This window comes from Theropithecus gelada, chromosome 14 (assembly GCF_003255815.1).
Source record: "Theropithecus gelada isolate Dixy chromosome 14, Tgel_1.0, whole genome shotgun sequence".
Classification (NCBI taxonomy): domain Eukaryota; kingdom Metazoa; phylum Chordata; class Mammalia; order Primates; family Cercopithecidae; genus Theropithecus; species Theropithecus gelada.
This window is the reverse complement of record NC_037682.1, coordinates 10,960,361-10,982,365: the sequence shown is the minus strand read 5'-3', so window position 1 is coordinate 10,982,365 and position 22,005 is coordinate 10,960,361. Positions and strand designations below refer to the sequence as shown.

General features: G+C 44.1%; 1 protein-coding gene across 3 annotated transcripts in view; it reads right to left on the bottom strand.

Annotated features, from left to right (window-relative positions):
• ATL3 (atlastin GTPase 3) overlaps window positions 1-22,005 on the bottom strand; it is a 47,307-nt gene that overhangs the window by 22,038 nt on the left and 3,264 nt on the right. For 2 of the 3 annotated variants that reach the window (XM_025355506.1, XM_025355508.1), the window contains 4 exons: window positions 11,926-12,140; window positions 11,649-11,792; window positions 1,913-2,017; window positions 1,374-1,424 (listed from right to left, as the gene is read on the bottom strand). In XM_025355506.1, the coding sequence (XP_025211291.1) occupies window positions 1,374-1,424; window positions 1,913-2,017; window positions 11,649-11,792; window positions 11,926-12,140 (515 nt within the window). The remainder of the gene's footprint in view (window positions 1-1,373; window positions 1,425-1,912; window positions 2,018-11,648; window positions 11,793-11,925; window positions 12,141-22,005) is intronic. The other variant, XM_025355507.1, reaches the window with a different exon arrangement.

Here is a 22,005-nt window from a genome sequence, read left to right as displayed (position 1 = left end):
CCAAAAAAAAAAAAAAAAAAAAAAAGAACTACCAATTATGAAGTAAAGCAACTGCCATAAGCAACATTAAGGACTGAAGTTTAGGAGGAAATTTCCTTGTTTTTTTAAATAAATATAAAATAGAACTAATTCAAGGTAATCCCTATAATAATGACACCCTTACTCACTCACATTCTTATGCTTTCTTGAATGTCAGTGGGAGAAGTAGCATTAGAGCAATATACCAGGAATTGCATCCAACCCTGGAATACTCATGAAAGAGCATTTTGTGGGAAAAACAGATAAGAACTGCTGCTATTAAAAAGGAGAAAAAAATAGGCCAGGCGCGGTGGCTCACACCTGTAATCCCAGCACTTTGGGAGACCGAGGCTGGTGGATCACGAGGTCAACAGTTTGAGACCAGCCTGACATGGTGAAATCCCGTCTCTATTAAAAATACAAAAATCAGGCCGGGCGCAGTGGCTCAAGCCTGTAATCCCAGCACTTTGGGAGGCCGAGGCGGGTGGATCACGAGGTCAGGAGATCGAGACTATCCTGGCTAACATGGTGAAACCCCGTCTCTACTAAAAATACAAAAAATTAGCTGGGCGTGGTGGCGGGCGCCTGTAGTCCCAGCTACTTGGGAGGCTGAGGCGGGAGAATGGCGTGAACCCGGGAGGCGGAGTTTGCAGTGAGCCGAGATCACGCCACTGCACTCCAGCCTGGGAGACACAGCAAGACTCCACCTCAAAAAAAAAAAAAAAAATTCAGCCAGGTGTGGTGGCACACACCTGTCTGTAATCCCAGCTTGCAGTGAGCCAAGATTGCACCATTGCACTCCAGCCTGGGGACAAGAGTAAGACTTCGTCTCAAAAAAAAAATCTATTCTGAACATGGCAGCCAGAATGATCCCTTTACAACATGTCAGGTAACATCATTGCTGATGACCCTCCCATGGCTCCCACCTTCCCCAGAGAAAAGACCCAGCATGAGTGGGATCTCACTGCCTCTCTGACTTCATCACTTAGCCCCTTCCTGTCACACTCTCCAATCCTACCCACTGGCCTCCTTGCCATTCCTTGATCTTGCCAAGCACACTCTCCGCAGGGTCTGTCTTCCAGCAGCTGCTCCTCTGCTGTAACAGTTTTCCACTCAAATGGATCTGGAGGACTCGCTTGCCCACTTTCTTTCATTCTCTGCTCAAATCATTAAGGCCTTCCCAGACTGCCCCTGCTCCACCCCACCAATGGATATACATAGTATAGAATTACTATGAACCAAAAACCTTCCTCTACATTTCAATCTTTCGCTAGAAACTACTCAGTCGTAAAATTTTTCTTAATCTTAAAACTTTTAAATAATATGCTGTTAAAATTGTTATGAGAAACATATACCTGCAGCTGTTGAAGATCATCTTCTTGAATGTTCTGGGATAAATTATAAATCTAGAAAACAAAAATCCAGATTGATACTATTCTGGCTTACTTCAAACAAATCCCAAATAAGCCTAAAGGGCTGACAGAAGCTTTGAACAATTAAAGACTTGCATATAAGAACATGAGGCCTGTTCAAACAGTAATATGACCTGTCTTTTGGAAAACTATGCACATAAGGTTGAAATCAAAAATTCTTCCTTTACAGTTTAAAATATAGTTTTCCTAGTTCTTATCAAATCTATAGTTTCTATATGATGTAATAGATATAAATTTCCATTTTTTGGACTTTTCTTGGAACACATTATATATAATTATGACCAAAGAGGAAAAATTCTTTGGCTCCTTCTCAAACTTCTAAGAGTTTAACTGACTCTACAGTTTCAAAATATTTACATATCATCACAGAAATTCTGTTAACAGAACAATAACCAAAGCTGTATTTCCTCCCTTTATCTTATTTCCTTTGCAAGCTTTTTTCCGAGTCAAGTGGTTTTTACCTGAACAGAACTAGTCATAGTGCTTAGAGCAAAGATGGTAGCACAGTCTTTCACAGTTGACTGGCTGTCAAATGCCCCCTGGGTATCCATCAGAACAACTGCAACCTAAAAAAAAGGAAAATACAAACAAAAGAGATTAAACTAAGAAGGAGGAAAATGTAAAGGAGAAATGGAAAAGTACAGGTAATATTTACGTGACCCTTAAGGACCTGCTTGTAGGTTCTGTACAACTATGTAGGTACTTTGCTTTTACTACAGCACTCTCCTAGAGATTATCCAGGAATACAGAGCAATATGGAAGGCAAAAATTGCCCCACCAATCGAAACAGTCAAAAGTTGAAAGCAATTAGCTCATTACCCAGCCAGGCTTTTGGATGATTTTTGTTGTTGAAAAAGAAACTAAAAAACACTCATCTTGGCCAGGTGTAGTGGCTCACACCTATAATATCAACACGTGGGAGGCCGTGGCGGCAGCATCACTTGAGCCCAGGAGTTCAATACCAGCCTGGACAACATATTGAGACCCTGTCTCTACACAAAATTTAAAAAATTAGGTCGGGCGCAATGGCTCATGCCTATAATCCCAGCACTTTGGGAGGGAGGCCAAGTCAGGTGGATCACTTGAGGCCAGGAGTTCCAGACCAGCCTGGCCAACACAGTGAAATCCTGTCTCTACCAAAAATACAAAAATCAGGACAGGCACAGTGGCTCACACCTGTAATCCCAGTACTTGTACTTTGGGAGGCCAAGGCAGGTGGATCACCTGAGGTCCAGAGTTCGAGATCAGCCTGGCTAACATGGCAAAACCCTGTCTCTACTAAAAATACAAAAAAAAAAAAAAAAAATTATACGGGCGTGGTGGTGCACACCTGTAGTCCCAGCTACTCAGGAGGCTGAGGCAGGAGAATCACTTGAAGCCAGGAGGCAGAGGTTGCAGTGAGCCAAGACCACACTGCTGCACTCCAGCCTGGGTGACAGAGCGAGATTTTGTCTCCAAAAAAAAAAAAAAAAAAAAAAAACCTCTTTGGTATATACCCAAAGGAGCTGAAAACTTATATCTCAACAAAAACCAACACATGAGTATTTATAGGAGCTTTATTCTTAATTGTCAAAATTTGAAAGCAACCAAGATGTCCTTCAACAGGCAAATGGATGAACAAACTGATGCATTCATAATGTAGAATACTATTCAGCAATAAAAAGAAATGAACTATCAAGATACAAAAGAGTTGCAGAAATCTTAAAATCACATTGCTAAGTGAAAGAGGCCAATCTGAAAAGGCTGCATATTGTATGATTCTAACTATACGACATTCCGGTAGAGGTAAAACTATGGAGACAGTAAAAAGATCAGTGGAGGAGTTTGTGGGGAGGTAAGAAGAGAGGAACAGACAGGTACATTACAGAGAATGTTTAGAGCAGTGTGACTGTTCTGTATGATATAGTAATAGTGGGCACATATCACTATACACTTGTCAAAATCCAATGTACAACACAATGAGTGAGCCCTAAAGTAAACTATGTATGGGCTTTAACTAATGACACTATATTGGTTCAAATATTAATTGTAACAAATATATCACATTATTATAAGATATAATCAACAGAGCAAACTGAAGGAGGGTGTGGGAACTGGGCACTTTCCAATTAATTTTCCTGAAAACCTAAAACAAACAAAATAAAGATACGATTTTTTTTTTTTTTTTTGAGACGGAGTTTCACTCTGTCGCCCACGCTGGAGTGCAACGGCACAATCTTGGCTCACTGCAACCTCCAACTCCCACGTTCAAGCGATTCTCCTGCCTCAGCCTCCCGAGTAGCTGAGATTACAGCCATGAGCCACTATGCCCGGCTAATTTTTGTATTTTTAGTAGAGACAGGGTTTCACCATGTCGGTCAGGTTTGTCTCAAACTCCTGACCTCAGATGATCCACCAGCCTCGGCCTCCCAAAGTGCTGGGATTACAGGCGTGAGCCACCGCACCTGGTCTATTTTTTGGGGGGGCTTTTTTTTGAGACACAGTTTTACTCTTGTCACCTAGGCTGGAGTGCAATGGCGTGACCTTGGCTCACTGCAACCTCCATCTCCCAGGTTCAAGAGATTCTCCTGCCTCAGCCTCCTGAGTAGCTGGGATTACAGGCGCACACCACCACACCCGGCTAAATTATTGTATTTTTTGTAGAGATGGGGTTTCACCAAGTTGGCCAGGCTGGTCTCCAATTCCTGACCTCATGATCCGCATGCCTCGGCCTCCCTAAGTGCTGGGATTACAGGCATGAGCCACTGTGCCCAGCCACTAATTTTTTTAAGGCAGGAAACCCAGATGACAATGAAAAGCATGGAGCTTTACAAAAGTGGTAATTCAACAGGATAAAAAAATGGAAGAGCTATAAAAGTCATGTAACTAAAAACAAAGCTTCCTCACTACTAATATTATACAGATTTCCTAAACTATTAAGAAGAATTAATACGTCAAATGGCCAAATAGTAAATGTAAAAAACAAATTATTTAGGCCCCACCAGTCTATATAGAGGTATCACACAGTCAAAAAATAATTATTTATGGCTGGGCGCAGTGGCTGGGCGCAGTTGGGCTCCTGCCTGTAATCCCAGCATTTTGGGAGGCCGAGGCAGGCAGATCACGAGGTCAGGAGATCAAGACCACCCTGGCTAACATGGTGAAACCCTGTCTCTACTAAAAATACAGAAAAAAAAAAAATTAGTCGGGTGTGGTGACAGGTGCCTGTAGTCCCAGCTACTCGGGAGGCTGAGGCAGGAGAATGGCGTGAACCTGGGAGGCAGAGCTTGCGGTGAGCCAAGATTGCGCCACTGCACTCCAGCCTGGGTGACAGAGTGATACTCTGTCTCAAAAAAAAAATTTTTTTTTAATTATTATTATTTATTCTTAAAAACAAATTATAAGGCTGGGCACCGTGGCTCACACCTGTTATCTCAGCATTTTGGGAGGCCAAAGCAGGCATATTGCCTGAGGTCAGGAGTTCGAGACCAGCCTGGCCAACACAGTGAGACCCCATCTCTACAAAAATACAAAAATCAGCCAGGTGTGTTGGAACACACCTGTAGTCCCAACAACTCAGGAGACCGAGGCATGAGAATCACTTGAACCTGGGAGGTGGAGGCTGCAGTGAACAGACATCCCACCACTGCACTCCAGCCTGGGTGACAGAGCAAGACCCTGTCTCCACACAAAAAAAAAAAAAAAAAATTATGAAAACATCTATCACACATTACAAAAAATGTAGAAGGAGGCATGAGACAAAAAACTAACACTGAATTTAAAGTCATAGAACCTTAGAATGCCAATACTAACAGTAACTAGCTTAACTTCACTGGGTCTTTTTAGCACAGCATCTCTAAAATGAAAAGGTTGGACCTTCCACTTTCAGCCAAAACGGAGTAACAGAGACAGAATGTACCCTCCCACCTGAAGCCAAAACGGAACAGACAAAACTTATGAAACAACAGTCTACCAGGCACTGGACATTAAGTAGTGAAGAATAACGATCCCCGAAGGAAGAGAAACAGATGAGGTAAGGTCCAGGATTGCCCCAGCTCAAGGCACAGGGAGGGGGAACTGAAGCAGAACCAGACAACCCTGAAGCAGAACCAGACAACCCTGAGTTGAAGAGACAAAGCAGGAGAGTCAGGGAGACCAAAGCTACTAGAATTCACAAAGTACCTAAGAGGAAAAAATTACAGAGATAAAGAACCCCAGGGATCTGCAGAGGGTTCCCCAACAAGTGTTCAGCTAACTACTGATCAGTGCATGTGTATAAGGAAAACTGTCTGAGGCTGAACAGGGAGCCACTGAAAAGACTGTGAACCATCTCTAGTGCTCACACAAGTTCAGGAATAATGCCTGTTCCCTCCAGCCAGACTACAAAAACCTCATAATTCAAGCGGAATTAGGAAGAGTACTCAGAGTCTTGCCTCAGTAATGAGGAATAACTACCAACACTCTCTGGTTCCATTTAACAAATCTAAACAGCAAGAACAGAAAAAAACAAGTTTCCAAATTACTTAACTACATCTCAGAATACAGCTAGATGTTTTACAGGAATGCAAAAATAACCAGCACCCAACAAGGGAAAATCCACAAGCCTACATCCTATCAAAAATTTGCAGACATACAAGAAGCAGAAAAATATAACCCAAATGAAGGGAAAAATCAATCAAAACTGACTCAGAACTAACACAGATATTAAAATTAACAGAAAACAACTTTTTTTTTTTTTTGAGACAGTCTTGCTCTGTCGCCCAGACTGGAGTGCAGTGGAACGATCTCAGCTCACCACAACCTCCACCTCCCGGGTTCAAGCAATTCTCCTTCCTCAGCCTCTCGAGTAGCTGGGACTACAGAAGCCCACCACCACACCCAGCTCATTTTTGTAGCTGGCCTGGCCAAAAACAACTTTAAAACAGTATTCAGGGCCGGGCATGGTGGCTCACACCTGTAATCCCAACACTTTGGGAGGCTGAGGTAGGTGGATTGCCTGCAGCCAGGAGTTCAAGACTAGCCTGGCTAACATGGTGAAACCCCATCTCTACTAAAAATACAAAAAATAGCCGGGTGTGATGGCACATGCCTGTACTCCCAGCTACTCGGGAGGCTGAGGCAGGAGAATCGCTTGAACCCAGGAGGCAGAGGTTGCAGCGAGCCGAGATGGCACTACTGCACTCCAGCCTGGGTTAGAGAGCAAGACTCTGTCTCAAAAAAAAAAAAAAACCAAAAACAGTATTCTGTATAACTTTACTTCATATATTCAAAAAGTGGTGACATAAAAGATACTAGGCCGGGCGCGGTGGCTCAAGCCTGTAATCCCAGCACTTTGGGAGGCCGAGACGGGTGGATCACGAGGTCAGGAGATCGAGACCATCCTGGCTAACACGGTGAAACCCCGTCTCTACTAAAAAATACAAAAAACTAGCCGGGCGAGGTGGCGGGCGCCTGTAGTCCCAGCTACTCGGGAGGCTGAGGCAGGAGAATGGCGGGAACCCGGGAGGCGGAGCTTGCAGTGAGCTGAGATCCGGCCACAGCACTCCAGCCTGGGCGACAGAGCGAGACTCCGTCTCAAAAAAAAAAAAAAAAAAAAAAAAGATACTAAAAGTGGATGCAGAAACTGAATCATGTAAATGAAAAAAAAAAATACTAAAAAGTCCTAAATTTAACTGCTAGAGATGAAAATTACAATGTCTGAAATGAAAAATACACTGGACCTGATTAATAGCAGGTTCTAAAAGATTAGTGAACTTGAAGACCTAGAAATGCTCCACAAGAAAACAGACAAAAAGGCCAGGCACGGTGGCTCACACCTGTAATCCCAACACTTTGGGAGGCCAAGGGGGAAGGATCACCTGAGGTCAGGAGTTTGAGACCAGCCTGGTCAACTTGGTAAAATGCTGTCTCCACTAAAAATACAAATATTAGCCAGGCAGGGTGGTGCACACCTGTAATCCCAGCTACTCGGGAAGCTGAGACATGAGAACCTGGGGGGCAGAGGTTGCAGTGAGCCAAGATCACGCCATTGCACTCCCAGCCTGGGCAACAGAGCGAGACTCCATCTCAAAAAATAATAATAATAATAAAACTCTGTTTTCTTTTTTTTTTTTTTGAGATGGAGTCTCGCTCTGTTGCCCAGGCTGAGAGTGCAGTGCCACAATATTGGCTCAATGCAATCTCCGCCTCCCAGGTTCCAGCAATTCTCCTGCCTTAGCCTCCCAAGTAGCTGTGATTACAGGTGGGCACCACCACGCCCAGCTAATGTTTGTATTTTTAGTAGAGACAGGGTTTCACCATGTTGGTCAGGCTGGTCTCAAACTCCTGACCTCAGGTGATCCGCTCACCTCAGCCTCCCAAAGTGCTGGGAATACAGGCATGAGCCACCATGCCTGGCCTTTTTCTTTTTTTTTTTTCAGATGGAGTTTAGCTCTTGTTGCCAGGGTGGGAGTACAATGGCGTGATCTCGGCTCACTGCAACCTCCATCTCCAGGGTTCAAGCGATTCTCCTGCCTCAGCCTCCCAAGTAGCTGGGATTACAGGCATGACCCACCATACCCAGCTAATTTTTTGTATTTAGTAGAGATGGGTTTTCAGTTGGTCAGGCTGGTCTCAAATCCCTGACCTCAGGTGATCCACCCACCTCAGCCTCCCAAAGTGTGGGATTACAGATGTGTGCCACCGCGCCTGGCCAAAGAATTTTATTTTATTTTATTTTATTTTTTTTGAGACAGAGTCTTGCACTGTTGCCCAGGCTGGATCTCAGCTCACTGCAAGCTCCGCCTCTTGGGTTCATGCCATTCTCCTGCTTCAGCCTCCCGAGTAGCTGGGACTACAGGCGCCCGCCACCCCGCCCGGCTAATTTTTTGTATTTTTAGAAGAGATGGGGTTTCACTGTGTTAGCTAGGATGGTCTCGATCTCCTGACCTTGTGATCTGCCCTCTTCGGCCTCCCAAAGTGCTGGAATTACAGGCGTGAGCCACCGCGCCTGGCCCGAAGAATTTTAAATGAACAAAGCGTCAGTCAGCTGTGGAACAACTTCAAGCAGCAAGAGGCACATGTAATAGCATTCTCCAAAGGGAATAAGAGACCAAAAAAATTTGAAGACATAATAACTTTAAAATGTCCAAATTTGATAAAAATTATAAATCTGCAGATTCAAGAAGCTCAATAAAACCCACATACAAAAAACATGAACTACATCAAAACACATCATAATTTGCTCAAAAACTGATAAAATCTTAAAAGCAACCAGACATACCCCATAAATACATATACCTATGTACCCACGAAAAAAAAAATTTTTTTGCCGGGCGCGGTGGCTCAAGCCTGTAATCCCAGCACTTTGGGAGGCCGAGACGGGCGGATCACGAGGTCAGGAGATCGAGACCATCCTGGCTAACACGGTGAAACCCCGTCTCTACTAAAAAATACAAAAAACTAGCCGGGCGAGGTGGCGGGCACCTGTAGTCCCAGCTACTCCGGAGGCTGACGCAGGAGAATGGCGTAAACCCAGGAGGCGGAGGTTGCAGTGAGCTGAGATCCGGCCACTGCACTCCAGCCTGGGCGACAGAGTGAGACTCCGTCTCAAAAAAAAAAAAAAAAAAAAAAAATTTTTCTTAATTTAAAGAAAAAAAGCAACCAGACAAAAAAGTCATATTAGGTACAAAAGAACAAAAATAAGAATAACAGTGTATTTCTTGTCAGAAACAATGTCAGCAGGCTGGGTACAGTGGCTCCTGCTTGTAATCCCAGCACTTTGGGAAGCAGAGGCAGGTGAATAACCTGGGGTCAGGAGTTCAAGAGCAGCCTGACCAATATGGTGAAACCCTATCTCTACTAAAAATACAAAAATTAGCCGGGCGTGGTGGTGCACACCTGTAGTCCCAGCTACTCGGAAGGCTGAGACAGAAGAATTGCTTGAACCCGGAAGGCAGAAGTTGCAGTGAACCAAGATCCCACCACTGCACTCTAGCCTGGGCAACGGAGCGAGACTCCCTCTCAAAACAAAAAAGAAAAGAAACAATGTCAGCGAAAAGGCAAAGGGGCAACACCTTTGAAGTACTGAGAAAAATACTTTGGCCTAGAACTCCATACTAAGAGTAAGTGTTTTCCAAAACAAAGGCAAAATAAAGATTTTTCAGATGTATGAAAGCTAAAAAGAATTCAGTACCAACAGACCAGCACTTCAAAATATCAAAGGTGGCCTGGCGTGGTGGCTCACCCCTATAATCCCAGCACTTTGGGAGGCCGACACAGGCAGATCACGAGGTCAGGAGTTCCAGACCAGCCTGGCCAACATTGTGAAACCCTGTCTCTACTAAAAATACAAAAATTAGCCAGGCATGATAGTGTGTGCCTGTAGTCCCAGCTACTCAGGAGGCTGAGGCAGGAGAATTGTTTGAACCTGGGAGGCAGAGATTGTAGTGACCAATATGGTGCCACTGCACTCCAGCCTGAGCAACAGAGCGGGACAGCTACTCAGGAGGCTGAGGCAGGAGAATGGCGTAAATCCGGGAGGCAGAGCTTGCAGTGAGCCGAGATCCGGCCACTGCACTCCAGCCTGGGCGACAGAGCGAGACTCCGCCTCAAAAAAAAAAAAAAAAAAAAAAGCACAAACAGGCATGAGGGCATGCTTATAGGACTGGGCTAAAAACAGAAGTGATGGATGAAAGTCTGTATAAGAAACACATGACTTACCCCTCCCGATCCTTACAAAGAAATCTGTGGAGAGGCTCTATGCCCATAGCTTATAAGGCATGGATGAGACTGGGGGTAAGAAGCCCTACTGACAGCTGGGGGGTAGTGAATGCCCACCTTCTGAACAGTGAGATCCCCAATGCCATTTCCCTGCTCAACTCCCAGAACAACAACGCCCAGGTCTGTGCCACCCATACAGGAGTAAGGAAATAAAGAACAGAAGTGGTAACACATAAGAGCATCAGCCTCTGAAAAGTGAAAACTGGGCAGAGAGGAGAATAACACACATGACAGTTGCTTTCTGTTAGAAGCCTTACAGTAGTATTTGACCTTTTAAACTATATTCATGCATTTTATTTAAGAATCTTAAAAACAATCAATATGTAGGCCAGGCGCGGTGGCTCAAGCCTGTAATCCCAGCACTTTGGGAGGCCGAGGCGGGTGGATCACGAGGTCAGGCGATCGAGACTATCCTGGCTAACATGGTGAAACCCCGTCTCTACTAAAAATACAAAAAACTAGCCGGGCATGGTGGCAGGCTCCTGTAGTCCCAGCTACTTGGGAGGCTGAGGCGGGAGAATGGCGTGAACCCGGGAGGCGGAGCTTGCAGTGAGCCGAGATCAGGCCACTGCACTCCAGCCTGGGAGACACAGCGAGACTCCGTCTCCAAAAAAAAAAAAAACAATCAATATGTATTAATTTTAAATCATTCGCTTTAATAAAAAGTTGTTTTCACATCTTCCTTCCTTTTATTGAAAAGGCGCCCACCCACCCAGCTAATTTTTTGTATTTTTAGTAGAAACAGGGTTTCACTATGTTGGCCAGGTTGGTCTCAAACTCCTAACCTTGTGATCTGCCCACCTTGGCCTCCCAAAGTGCTGGGATTACAGGCGTGTGAGCCACTGCACCCGGCCGCCATTGGCTTCTTTAATTGGTTAAGAGCACAAAATGTAACAGGCAGAAAGTCTGTTTCAAACAAATTAAAATGCTATGTGTTTTTTAAATTCTCCCCAAGTCAGATATACACACACCCACAAAAATTGTGTGTGAAGGAAAGCTGTCATACACAGTAAGTTGTATCCTGAATTATTCAAGGAAGCACATGTTGGAATGGGAATTAGCAGAGTCAGCAACAGATTAATATTTTTTAATTGAGTCTTAAAATGCTACATGGCCCTAAGCAATACTACATAAAGTACTGCTAGGTGCAAAGGAGAAAATCTGTATAGCTTTTAGTAAAAATGTTTTTCCAGAAAAGAAAATTAAAATAAAGCAATTAGCAGACCAAGGAGACTACAGCTAGATATCAAAGCTACAACTTCTCATATCTGTGTCAGAAAATCCTATTTATCCGCAATAGACTAAAATTTCAGGACAAAACAGGGACTTTTTAACTTTTCTTTACCGATTTTAAATTCTTTGAGAAAAGGTTTTTAATTGGGTTAACACAGTACATGCTGAAGTTCATATTTTGTTGTTGTTGCTGTTGTTAATCTGTAAGGTCATTTTCATCCTTACCTTCTTCCCACCTGGCTTCTCCACAGTGAAAACTTCACTCCAGATCTGAATCCCAGTGGTTTCCGGATCAGATCCCCCTCTCCATGAAAATCCTGTTAACGGTTCTTCTGGGTCACCCAACCAATTTGAATGGCCACTTTCCTTCTACAGAAGTAAGAAATCTCCATTAAATCTTAAATTAAAAATTTTATGCATCAAGAATAATCTATGAGCTTATTTAGCTTTTTTGGACATTCAAGTCTCACTTTTTACTTGAAATAAAATAATTCTATCTTACCTGAGAATATAAGTATCGTAGCATAAAATCCAGAATGAAGGACTTGCCCTTTCGGAAGGCGCCAGCCACTGAAACCACCACCACATCAAGATCTCGGATGTGGTCCTGCAAGAGGATGCTGGCCAAGGCTTTCTCATCTAGCTCAAAGGAATGTTGATCTTTCTGAACCAAAACAACCTGCACTGGACCAGGCTTGCTGCTCTCCATGGCATCACCTATGTTCATGTAGAGAAAAAAAAATTAGTGTCAAATAATTAAAATATGTTTTTGAATATGGGGAAACAAAAACTTCTTAAACAGGGGACAGGGTCAGGCTCAGTGGCTCATGCCTAAAATCACAGCACTTTGGGAAACCAAAGCAGAAAGATTACTTGAGGCCAGGAGTTTTGAGACTAGCCTGGGAAACAGTGAAACCCAGCGCTATGAAATTTAAAAAATTAGCCAGGTGTGGTGTACACCTGTAGTCCTAGCTATTCAGAGGCTGAGGCAGGAAGACTGCTTGAGCCCAGGGGTTTGAGGTTGCAGTGAGCTATGATCACACCACTGTACTCCAACCTGGGTGACAAAACTAAAAGAAACAAAAAACAGACACAAAAGTACTAACCATAAAAGGGCAGGGCACGGTGGTTCGCCCCTGTAATCTCAGCACTTTGGGAAGTCGAGGTGGGTGAATCACTTGAGGTCAGGAGTTCAAGACCAGCCTGGCCAACATGACGAAATCCCATCTCTACCAACAAATACAAAAATCAGCCAGCTGTGGTGGCACACACCTGTAAGTCCTAGCTACTTGGGAGGCTGAGGCATGAGAATAACTTGAACCTGGGACGCAGAGGTTGCAGTGAGCTGAGATCATACCATTGCACTCTCACCTGGGCAACAGATAAGACCCTGTCTCAAAGAAAAAAAGTACTAACCATAAAAGAAAATAAAATGACAACACAGACTTCATTAAAATTAAAAATTGTGTTCATTTAAAGACTTCAATAAGTAAAAATGCAAGTCACAGGCTAGGGAAGAGTATTCATAATATCTATTTCCAAAGGACCCACATCCAGCATCAACATAGCAATCCACAAGAAAAAATAACAGGCACTTTGCAAGAAAAAGACATACAAACCCTATTAAAAGGTACTTCCATATCATTACTCAACAGGGAAATGTAAATTAAAACCACAGTAAGATACCACTACCTGCCCATCAGGATGGCTAAAATTTAAAAGACTGACAACATCAACTGTGGGACAGGGTATGAAGCAACTGGAATTCTCACACATTCTGATAGGAGCACAAAATACTAAAGCCATTTCAAAAAACTGTTTGGCAGTATCCACAAAAATTAAATGTATCTGTGATCCAGCAATTCTACTCCAAGGTATACACCAAGTTATACACCTAAGAGAAATGAATGCCTACGTCCACCAAAAAACATATATACAAGAATGTTGAGCTGGGCGTGGTGGATCGCACATGTAGTCCCAGCTACCTGGAGAGCTGAGGCAGGAGGATTACTTGGGCCCAGGAGTTCAAGACCAACCTGGACAATATTGCAAGACTCTATCTCAAAAACAGAAAGTTCCTATCAGCTTTACTCAAAACAGTCCAAAAGTGGAAATAAAACAATGTCTATCAATAATAGTGTGTTTGCCACTGCTAAGCTTTCTATATATTTAATCCTCAGAACAACTCTGATATAAATAATACTGCTTCATTTTAAAAAGAAGGAAATGGCCAGGCTCAGTGGCTCACACTTACAATCCCAGCACTTTGGGAGGCCAAGGCAGGCTGATCACTTGAGGTCAGGAGTCCAAAACCAGCCTGGCCAACATCGTAAAGCCCTGTCTCTACTAAAAATACAAAAAAAAAAAAAAAAAAATTAGCCGGGCATGGTGACACATGCCTGTGGTCCCAGCTACTCAAGAGGCTGAGGGAGGAGAATTGCTTGAACCGGGAGGCAGAAGCTGCAGTGAGCCGTGATCGCGCCACTGCACTCCAGCGTAGGTGGCAGAGAGGTCTCAAAAAAAAAAAAAAAGAAGGAAATGAAGGCTTATGAAGGTTCCGCATAGTGCCCAACAGTTCCTAGAAATAAGCTCAAAAAGATCTTTAGGTGGTTGTGTTTTGCATATCACTAGTAATAACTCAAAAAGTTTTAGAAGCAATTAATTCTGTAGTTCAAAAATAAGCACTAACTAGTATTATACTTTCCTTACCAGTTTCCCTACCAAAGTACAAAGATAATTAATTTGAAATTCAGGTCAGCCACAGCGTCCACGCCTGTAACCCTGGCACTTAGAGAAGCTGAGATGGGAGGATTGCTTGAGGCCAGAAGTTCAAGACCAACTTGGCCAATACAGCGAGAGACTGTCTTGAGAATGGAAGAGGGAAGGGAAGAGGAGAGGGGAGGGAAGGGAAGGGAAGGGAAGGCAAGGGGCTGGACGCAGTGGCTCACCTGTGCAATCCCAGCACTTTGGGAGGCCGAGGCGGGCAGATCACCTGAGGTCGTGAGTTCCAGGCCAGCCTGACCAACATGGAGAAACCCTGTCTCTACTAAAAACACAAAATTAGCCGGGCGTGGTGGTGCACGCTTGTAATCCCAGCTACTTAGGAGGCTAGGCAGGAGAATCCCTTGAACCCATGAGGTGGAGGTTGCGGTGAGCTGAGATTGCGCCACTGCACTCCAGCCTGGGAGAAAGAGTGAGACTCCGTCTCAAAAAAAAAAAAAAAAGAAAAGAAAAGAAAGCAAAAAAGAAATTCATTCAGGCCGTGCGTGGTGGCTCACGCCTGTAATCCCAGCACTTTGGGGGCCAAGGCGGGCAGGTCACCTGAGGTCAAGAGTTCAAGACCAATCTGGTCCAACAATGGTGAAACTCTGTCTCTACTAAAAATTAGCCAGGCGTGGTGGTGGGCGCCTGTAATCCCAGCTACTCCAGAGGCTGAAGCAGGAGAACTGCCTGAACCTGCATGGTGGAGGTTGCAGTGAGCCAAGATCGTGCTGTTGCACTCCAGCCTAGATTTCAGAGCAAGACTCCATCTCAAGAAAAAAAAAAAAAGGGCCGGGCGCGGTGGCTCAAGCCTGTAATCCCAGCACTTTGGGAGGCCGAGACGGGTGGATCACGAGGTCAGGAGATCGAGACCATCCTGGCTAACACGGTGAAACCCTGTCTCTACTAAACACATACAAAAAACTAGCCGGGCGAGGTGGCGGGCGCCTGTAGTCCCAGCTACTCGGGAGGCTGAGGCAGGAGAATGGCGGGAACCCGGGAGGCGGAGCTTGCAGTGAGCTGAGACCCGGCCACAGCACTCCAGCCTGGGTGACAGAGCAAGACTCCGTCTCAAAAAAAAAAAAAAAAAAAAAGAAAAAAAAAAAAAGAAAGAAAGAAATTCAGAGCCACTTAGTAGCTGTGGACTTATGGGAAGTTTACAAAAAACTACCATTGGGGCCTAAGGAATGAATAAAGAACTATTTCCCTAAGTGTGAGTATGTGTCACTGGTATTAAAGATGTTTTTAGGTAGTTAAAAGCACATAGTAATTTTAATAATTATGCATTTTAATGTATACTTTAAAACAACAAATCTGTATTTTAATAAATTATTCTTTAGAAGGATGCTAAATTTAACAAGTCTGTTTATTTAAGACAAGGTCTGGCTCTATCACCCAGGATGGAGCACAGTGGCACTATCTCGGCTTATTGCACTCTCCGCCTCTCCGGCTCAAGTCATCCTCCCACCTCAGCCTCCCAAGTAGCTGGGACTACAGGCATTCATCACTATACCCAGCTAATTTTTGTATTTTTGGAGAGTTGGGGTTTCACCATGTTGCCCAGGACCGTCTTGAACTCCTGAGCTCAAATGATCTACCTGTCTCAACCTCCTAAAGTGCTGGGATTACAGCGACACCATACCCAGTCAAGAAGTCAATCTAAAGTAGACTTGAGGAGACATATTAAGTAAAGCTTAGTACTGACAGGCAGACACGGCTAAAATCACAGTGACACCTTACCCGGCCAAGAAGTGAATTTAAAGTAGACCTAAGGAGACATATTAAGTAAAGCTTAGTCCTGACAGGCAGACATGGCCAAAATCACAAAGATGGTTCCAAAATGACTTTGTCTAACCAGCACTGAGGGCTACACGATCATGGCAGGCAAAGCAGACAAAACAGTTTGACTGCAAGACTCTCTCCCCTTTAAGCCACTGGAATTGCTGCTCACTTTTTACATTTATAGTATCAGATAGCAACAAAAGGGTTCTTCGCACTTTTTTTTTTTGAGACAGTATCTTGCTCCAGCACCCAGTATCTTACTGCAGCCTCAAACTCCTGGGTTCAAGCGATTCTCCCACCTCAGCCGCCAGAGTAGCTGGGACTACAGGTGTGTGCCACCATCACTGGTTAATTTTTTTAATTTTTTTGTGGAGATGGGGGTCTCATGTGGCCCACATTAGTCTCAAACTCCTGGGCTCTAGTGATCCTCTCACCTCAGCCTCCCAGAATGCTGGGATGATAGGCCACTGTGGATGTCAATGATAGCCACTGTGCCTAGCTTCTTCCTACTTTTTAAGTTTTTGCAGACTATTAGGAAACAAGTTATAAATATAGGTTAAATGTCATGCTATCATTGTAATTAATGTATACTAACACTTTTCTATCCTGTTATTGCCTGGATTAAAAAGGAAACATTTCTGGGAATAATCTCTTGGGGTTCTTACTGCCACAGCAGCAGGTAAATCCAAGATCCAAAGACCTTCAGTCTTTCATACAAAAGAACTAATGAGAAGAATTTATTCAGACTTCGGGATAAAGCCACAGTGTTAAGTACCGTGTAGCACTCAAAGAAATACAAAACAAAGTCTCGATTGTGACAGAGATGTCTGGTTGTTCCCCCAATATTAATTTCTCCCTCCTGCTATATAATAGATTTTTAGCTGGGCATACAACTGCCCAGAAGAAACACATTTCCAACCCAAATTTATAGCTAGGATATGACCGAGTGACTAAATTCTGACCAATGGGAAGTGACTGGAAATGACAGACGCAACTTCCAGATCAGGCGTTTTCCCCCTGCTTGCTGGCTGGATGTAAAAGTAGGAGTGAATCACCTTGCGCCAGGCATAGGAGGGCAACACCCCAGGAATGCTGGAGAAACAAGAGAGGTCAGATTTCATGTAGCAGAACTGCCATACTGGTTCATTTTTATGTGAAAAAAAAATGTCTACCTTGCTTAAATCACTTATTTGGAGGCTCTGCCAAATACAGCCAAGCCTAGTAGCCAACACAACAGTCTTCTAGGACTTTACAATTAAGTTCATCATACCAGATCTTTTTGTTTTATCTATTTCACTACTAAAAGTTTACTGAGCAAGGCCAGCCACGGTGGCTCACGCCTGTAATCCCAGCACCTTGGGAGGCCGAGGCAGGCGGGTCACTTGAGGTCAGGAGTTCAAGACCACCCTGGACAACACAGTGAAACCCCGTCTCTACCAAAAATATAAAAAATTAGCTGGGCATGGTGGTAGGCGCCTGTAATCCCAGCTACTCAGGAGGCTGAGGCAGGGGAATCGCTTGAACCCGGGAGGCAGAGGTTGCTGTGAGCCAAGATTGTGCCATTGCACTCCAGCCTGGGCGACAGAGCGAAACTGTCTCAAAAAAAAAAAAAAAAAAGTGTACTGAGCAATGTGAATGTAATGACACACAGCACATACAATAAACTATTGTGTTTTTTTTTTTTTTTGAGACGGAGTCTCACTGTCACCCAGGCCGGAGTGCAGTGGAGCAATCTCAGGTTACCACAACCTCCACCTCCCAGGTTCAAGTGACTCCTCTGCCTCAGCCTCCTGACCAGTTGGGACCACAGGCATGCGCCTCCACGCTCGGCTAATTTTTGTATTTTTAGTAGAGACGGGGTTTCGCCATATTGGCCAGGCTGGTCTAAAACTCCTGACCTTGTGTTCCGCCTGCCTCAGCCTCCCAAAGTGCTGAGATCCCAAAGCTACTGCTCCCGGCCAATAAACTATTGTAAAATGAATGAATGACATGTACCATAATATAGTTGAAGGTTACAACCCAAAGGATGCAAGTGGCATTGCTAGAGCAGTAGACATGGAAGGTAAAAATTATGTGGTTACAAGATGGGATAATCCAATGATAAGAATGTATACAGTTGAGGCCGGGCTCGGTGGCTCATGCCTGTAAATCCCAACACTGGAAGGCTGAGGCAGGCAGATCACCTAAGGTCAGGAGTTTGAGACCACCCTGACCAACATGGAGAAACCCCGTCTCTACTAAAAATACAAAATTAGCTGGGTGTGGTGGCACATGCCTGTAAATCCCAGCTACTCAGGAGGCTGAGGCAGGAAAATCGCTTGAACCCCGGGAGGCGGAGGTTTCGGTGAGCTGAGATTGTGCCATTGTACTCCAGTCTGGGTGAAAGACTGAGACTCCATCTCAAAAAAAAAAAAAAAAAGAAGAATGTATACAGTTGTGTACGGTGAACTGCACTTCAAGAGAAGCTGAAGACTACTGAGGACAGCTGGTGGGGGAAAAGTCCTTACTCATCTCTTCCTCTCCCTATAGCACAGTACCCAAGAATAAAGGAAGGGAACCAGGCTCTGTTTAGTTGGAAGAGCTGGGGTGATTCTGCATTTCTCTTCACACCAGTAATAAAAGCATGATTATCAACATCCACCAGATTAAAAAGATCTTCTTGGCCAGGCATGGGAAGTCCCGCCTATAATCCTAGTACTTTTGGGAGGCCAAGGCAGGCGGATTACCTGAGAACAGGAGTTAGAGGCCAGCCCAGGCAACAGGGCGAAACCCCATCTCTACTAAAAATATAAAAAATAACCAGGCATAGTGGTAATATGCCTGTAATCCCAGCTACTTGGTATCACTTGAATCTGTGAGGCAGAGGTTGCAGTGATTCAACCACTGCACTCCAATCAAGGGAACAGAGCAAGACCCTGTCTCAAAAAAAAAAAAAGATGTTGTTCACTGACAGTGCTCCTTGGATTTGGGCCTATATAAGGAAGAATTATTTTGAGCTGTACACACCACCAATAATGCAAGTTAAATGGAGCTGCTTGTATATTACACCTTTTTTAAGACTGGGTCTCACTCTGTGGCACAGGCTAAAGGCGCAGTGGTGGTTCACTGCACCTGGCAAGTTAAATGGAGCTGCTTGTATATTACACCTTTCTTAAGACTGGGTCTCACTCTGTGGCACAGGCTAAAGGCGCAGTGATGGTTCACTGCAGCCTGGACCTACGGGGCTCAGGCAATCCTCCCACCTCAGCCTCCCAATATCATCTCACTGCAACCTCTGCCTCCTGGGTTCAAGCGATTCTCCTGCCTCAGCCTCCTGAGTAGCTGGGATTACAGGTACCCACCACCATACCTGATTTTTTATTTTTAGTAGAGGCGGCGTTTCACCACCTTGGCCAGGCTGGCCTCGAACTCCTGACCTCAGGTGATCCGCCCGCCTCAGCCTCCCAAAGTGCTGGGATTACAGGCGTGAGCCACCGCACCCGGCCTACCCTCTATTTGGATGATACAACTTCACAGATCTCTAACCTGCATTTAGTCTAAATGTACAACTGCCTAAGGGACAGATTCACCTGCTTACTCTCAGAAGTAACCTGTGGAAATAAATGAATTTAGGACTCAAAACACAAGTTCCCGTTCTAGCCCTACCACTAACAACCTGTGTGAGCCTGGACATGTCTAGTTTTCAGTTTCATCAGTAAAATGAGTCAAGTGCTAGCTGGGTGCAGTGACTCATTCCTGTAATCCCAACACTTTGGGAGGCCGAAGGGGATGGATCATTCACTGTACGATCAGGTGATCTGCCCACCTCAGACTCTCAAAGTGCTGGGATTATAGGCATGAGCCACTGTGCCCAGTCCACTTCTCAGAAATCTTAAACTCTGGAGATCTAGTCTGCCGGGAGGGTACTAAAAATATCTGTAAGCGGCAACCTTACATGCCTTGTCCCTTTAGAGAAGCAATTATTTTCCAAGGTCTAATTCTGCATACTGCAATAACAGTTAATGCTATATTACATTGCATGAATATGGATAACATGTGGTATTATTGCACAGACACAAAGCTACAGCTGGACCACAGTCACATCTGTCATTCATATGTATTTATGTGAATTTACAACCTATGTTTAAAATTCCAGAAATAAACAATTCATAAGTCTTAAGATTGCAATGCAGTTCTAAGTACCATGATGAAATCTTGTGCTATCCTGCCAGGGACATGAATCATTCCTTTTTCCAGAATGTCCACACTTTATACACTACCATGCCCATTAGTTACTTAGTAGCCTTCTCATTCATCAACATAGTGTATACAGGGCTCAGCGCCATCAGCAGTTTCAGGTATCCACTGGGGGCCTTACAATGTATTCCCCTCAGATAATGGGGACTACTCCATTGCTGTAAACAGTTCATGATAATATTCTATCAGTCATCAATTCAAGTATGTAGAAAATGTTGAAAATCTTTGTATAATAATTAGAAAGTTTTTTTTTTTTTTTGGAGACAGATTCTTGCTCTGTTGCCCAGGCTGGTAAGCAGTGGCATCATCCCTGCTCACTGCAACCTCCATCTCCCAGGTTCAAGTGATTCTCCCACCTCAGCCTCCCAAGAGTTTAGGATTCCTGAGAAGTGAGCCGGGTGCAGTGGCTCACGCCTGTAAACCCACCACTTTGGAGGCCAAGGCAGATGGATCATTTGCGACCAGGAGTTTGAGACCAGCCTGACCGATATGGTGGACCCTGTCTCTACTAAAAATACAAAAAAATTGGCCAGGAGTAGTCCCAGCTACTCGGGAGGTTGAAACAGGAGAATCGCTTGAACCTGGGAGACGAGGTTGCAGTGAGCCGAGATCGTACCATTGCACTCCAGCCTGGGTGACAGAGCGAGACTCTGTCTCAAAAAAAAAAAAAAAAAAAGAAAAAAAAAACTGACAGTGTAGACTAGGGTTTCTCAACCTCGGCACTACCAACATATTGACACTGGGGCTGCACAACTGTTGTGGGGGGCTATCCTATGCACTTCAGGCTATTGAGCAGCATCCCTCGCCTCTACCTACTAGATACCAGTAACATTCCCCACAACAGGTTCTAACACCCAAAAAATGTCTCCAGCCATTGCTAAATGCTCCAGGGGCAGGAAGAGGCAATATTACTGTAGGTTAAGAACCACTGAGTAGAGCCAGTCTTGGCGCTCATCCTTACCATTCAAAGAGTTCTGAAAACAAAGTAACCAGTCACAGAAACACTTTGCTAAGTAGATTCATGTATGACTCAGGGTAAAGTCATGATCTGAGTTTTCTAGTCTCCTTATAAAATATCAGATTCTCTAAAGGGCAAGAGCAACACACCCAAAACAGAGGCATACCATTTTCATGCCTTGTTCTTGCTGGCAGTCTTTAAGGTTTCTAACCAACAGACAAAGCCAGAGAAAACATAATCACAGGCAAGATAAGTATACTAAGACCTTAGCCAACTCCAGAACTGCTGGGTGTGGCTCCTTCTGGGTGGTGGAGGGGTGGGAGCTTCTACATACCGTTTTGTCTTAAGGCAGTGCTGCAATATGCTTAAGGCTGTTTCGGTGAAAGTACTATTTAAATCCAATTAACCAGAATACTGGGCAAATTTTATATTTGTCTGTTGTAGAAAATCTTTTCGCCTTAGCACCGAAGGCTGAACAAAACCATATTTTTTTTTGTTGACTAAGGATTGTGTAACGCTTCATACATTTACAAAAATTATCTATGACTAAACGGTACTGAAGATTCAGAAAATCCAAGGAGAGGGCTGAATCTGAAAATGATGCCAGGCTATACTACAAGCGAAGGAAAAACAACCTTTCTAATGGAACGAGCTCAACAACAATTTTGTATCTCTTTCCTAAGCATAAGAATGCCACCAAAGGTTTTAATTAGCTGTGTTCCTTTTTTTTTTTTTTTTTTTGAGACAAGGTCTCAGTCTGTTGCCTAGGCTGGAGTGCAGTGGCAAGAAAAAGGCTCACAGCAAAAAAAAAAAAAAAAAAAAAAAAAAAAAAAAAAAAAAAAGGCC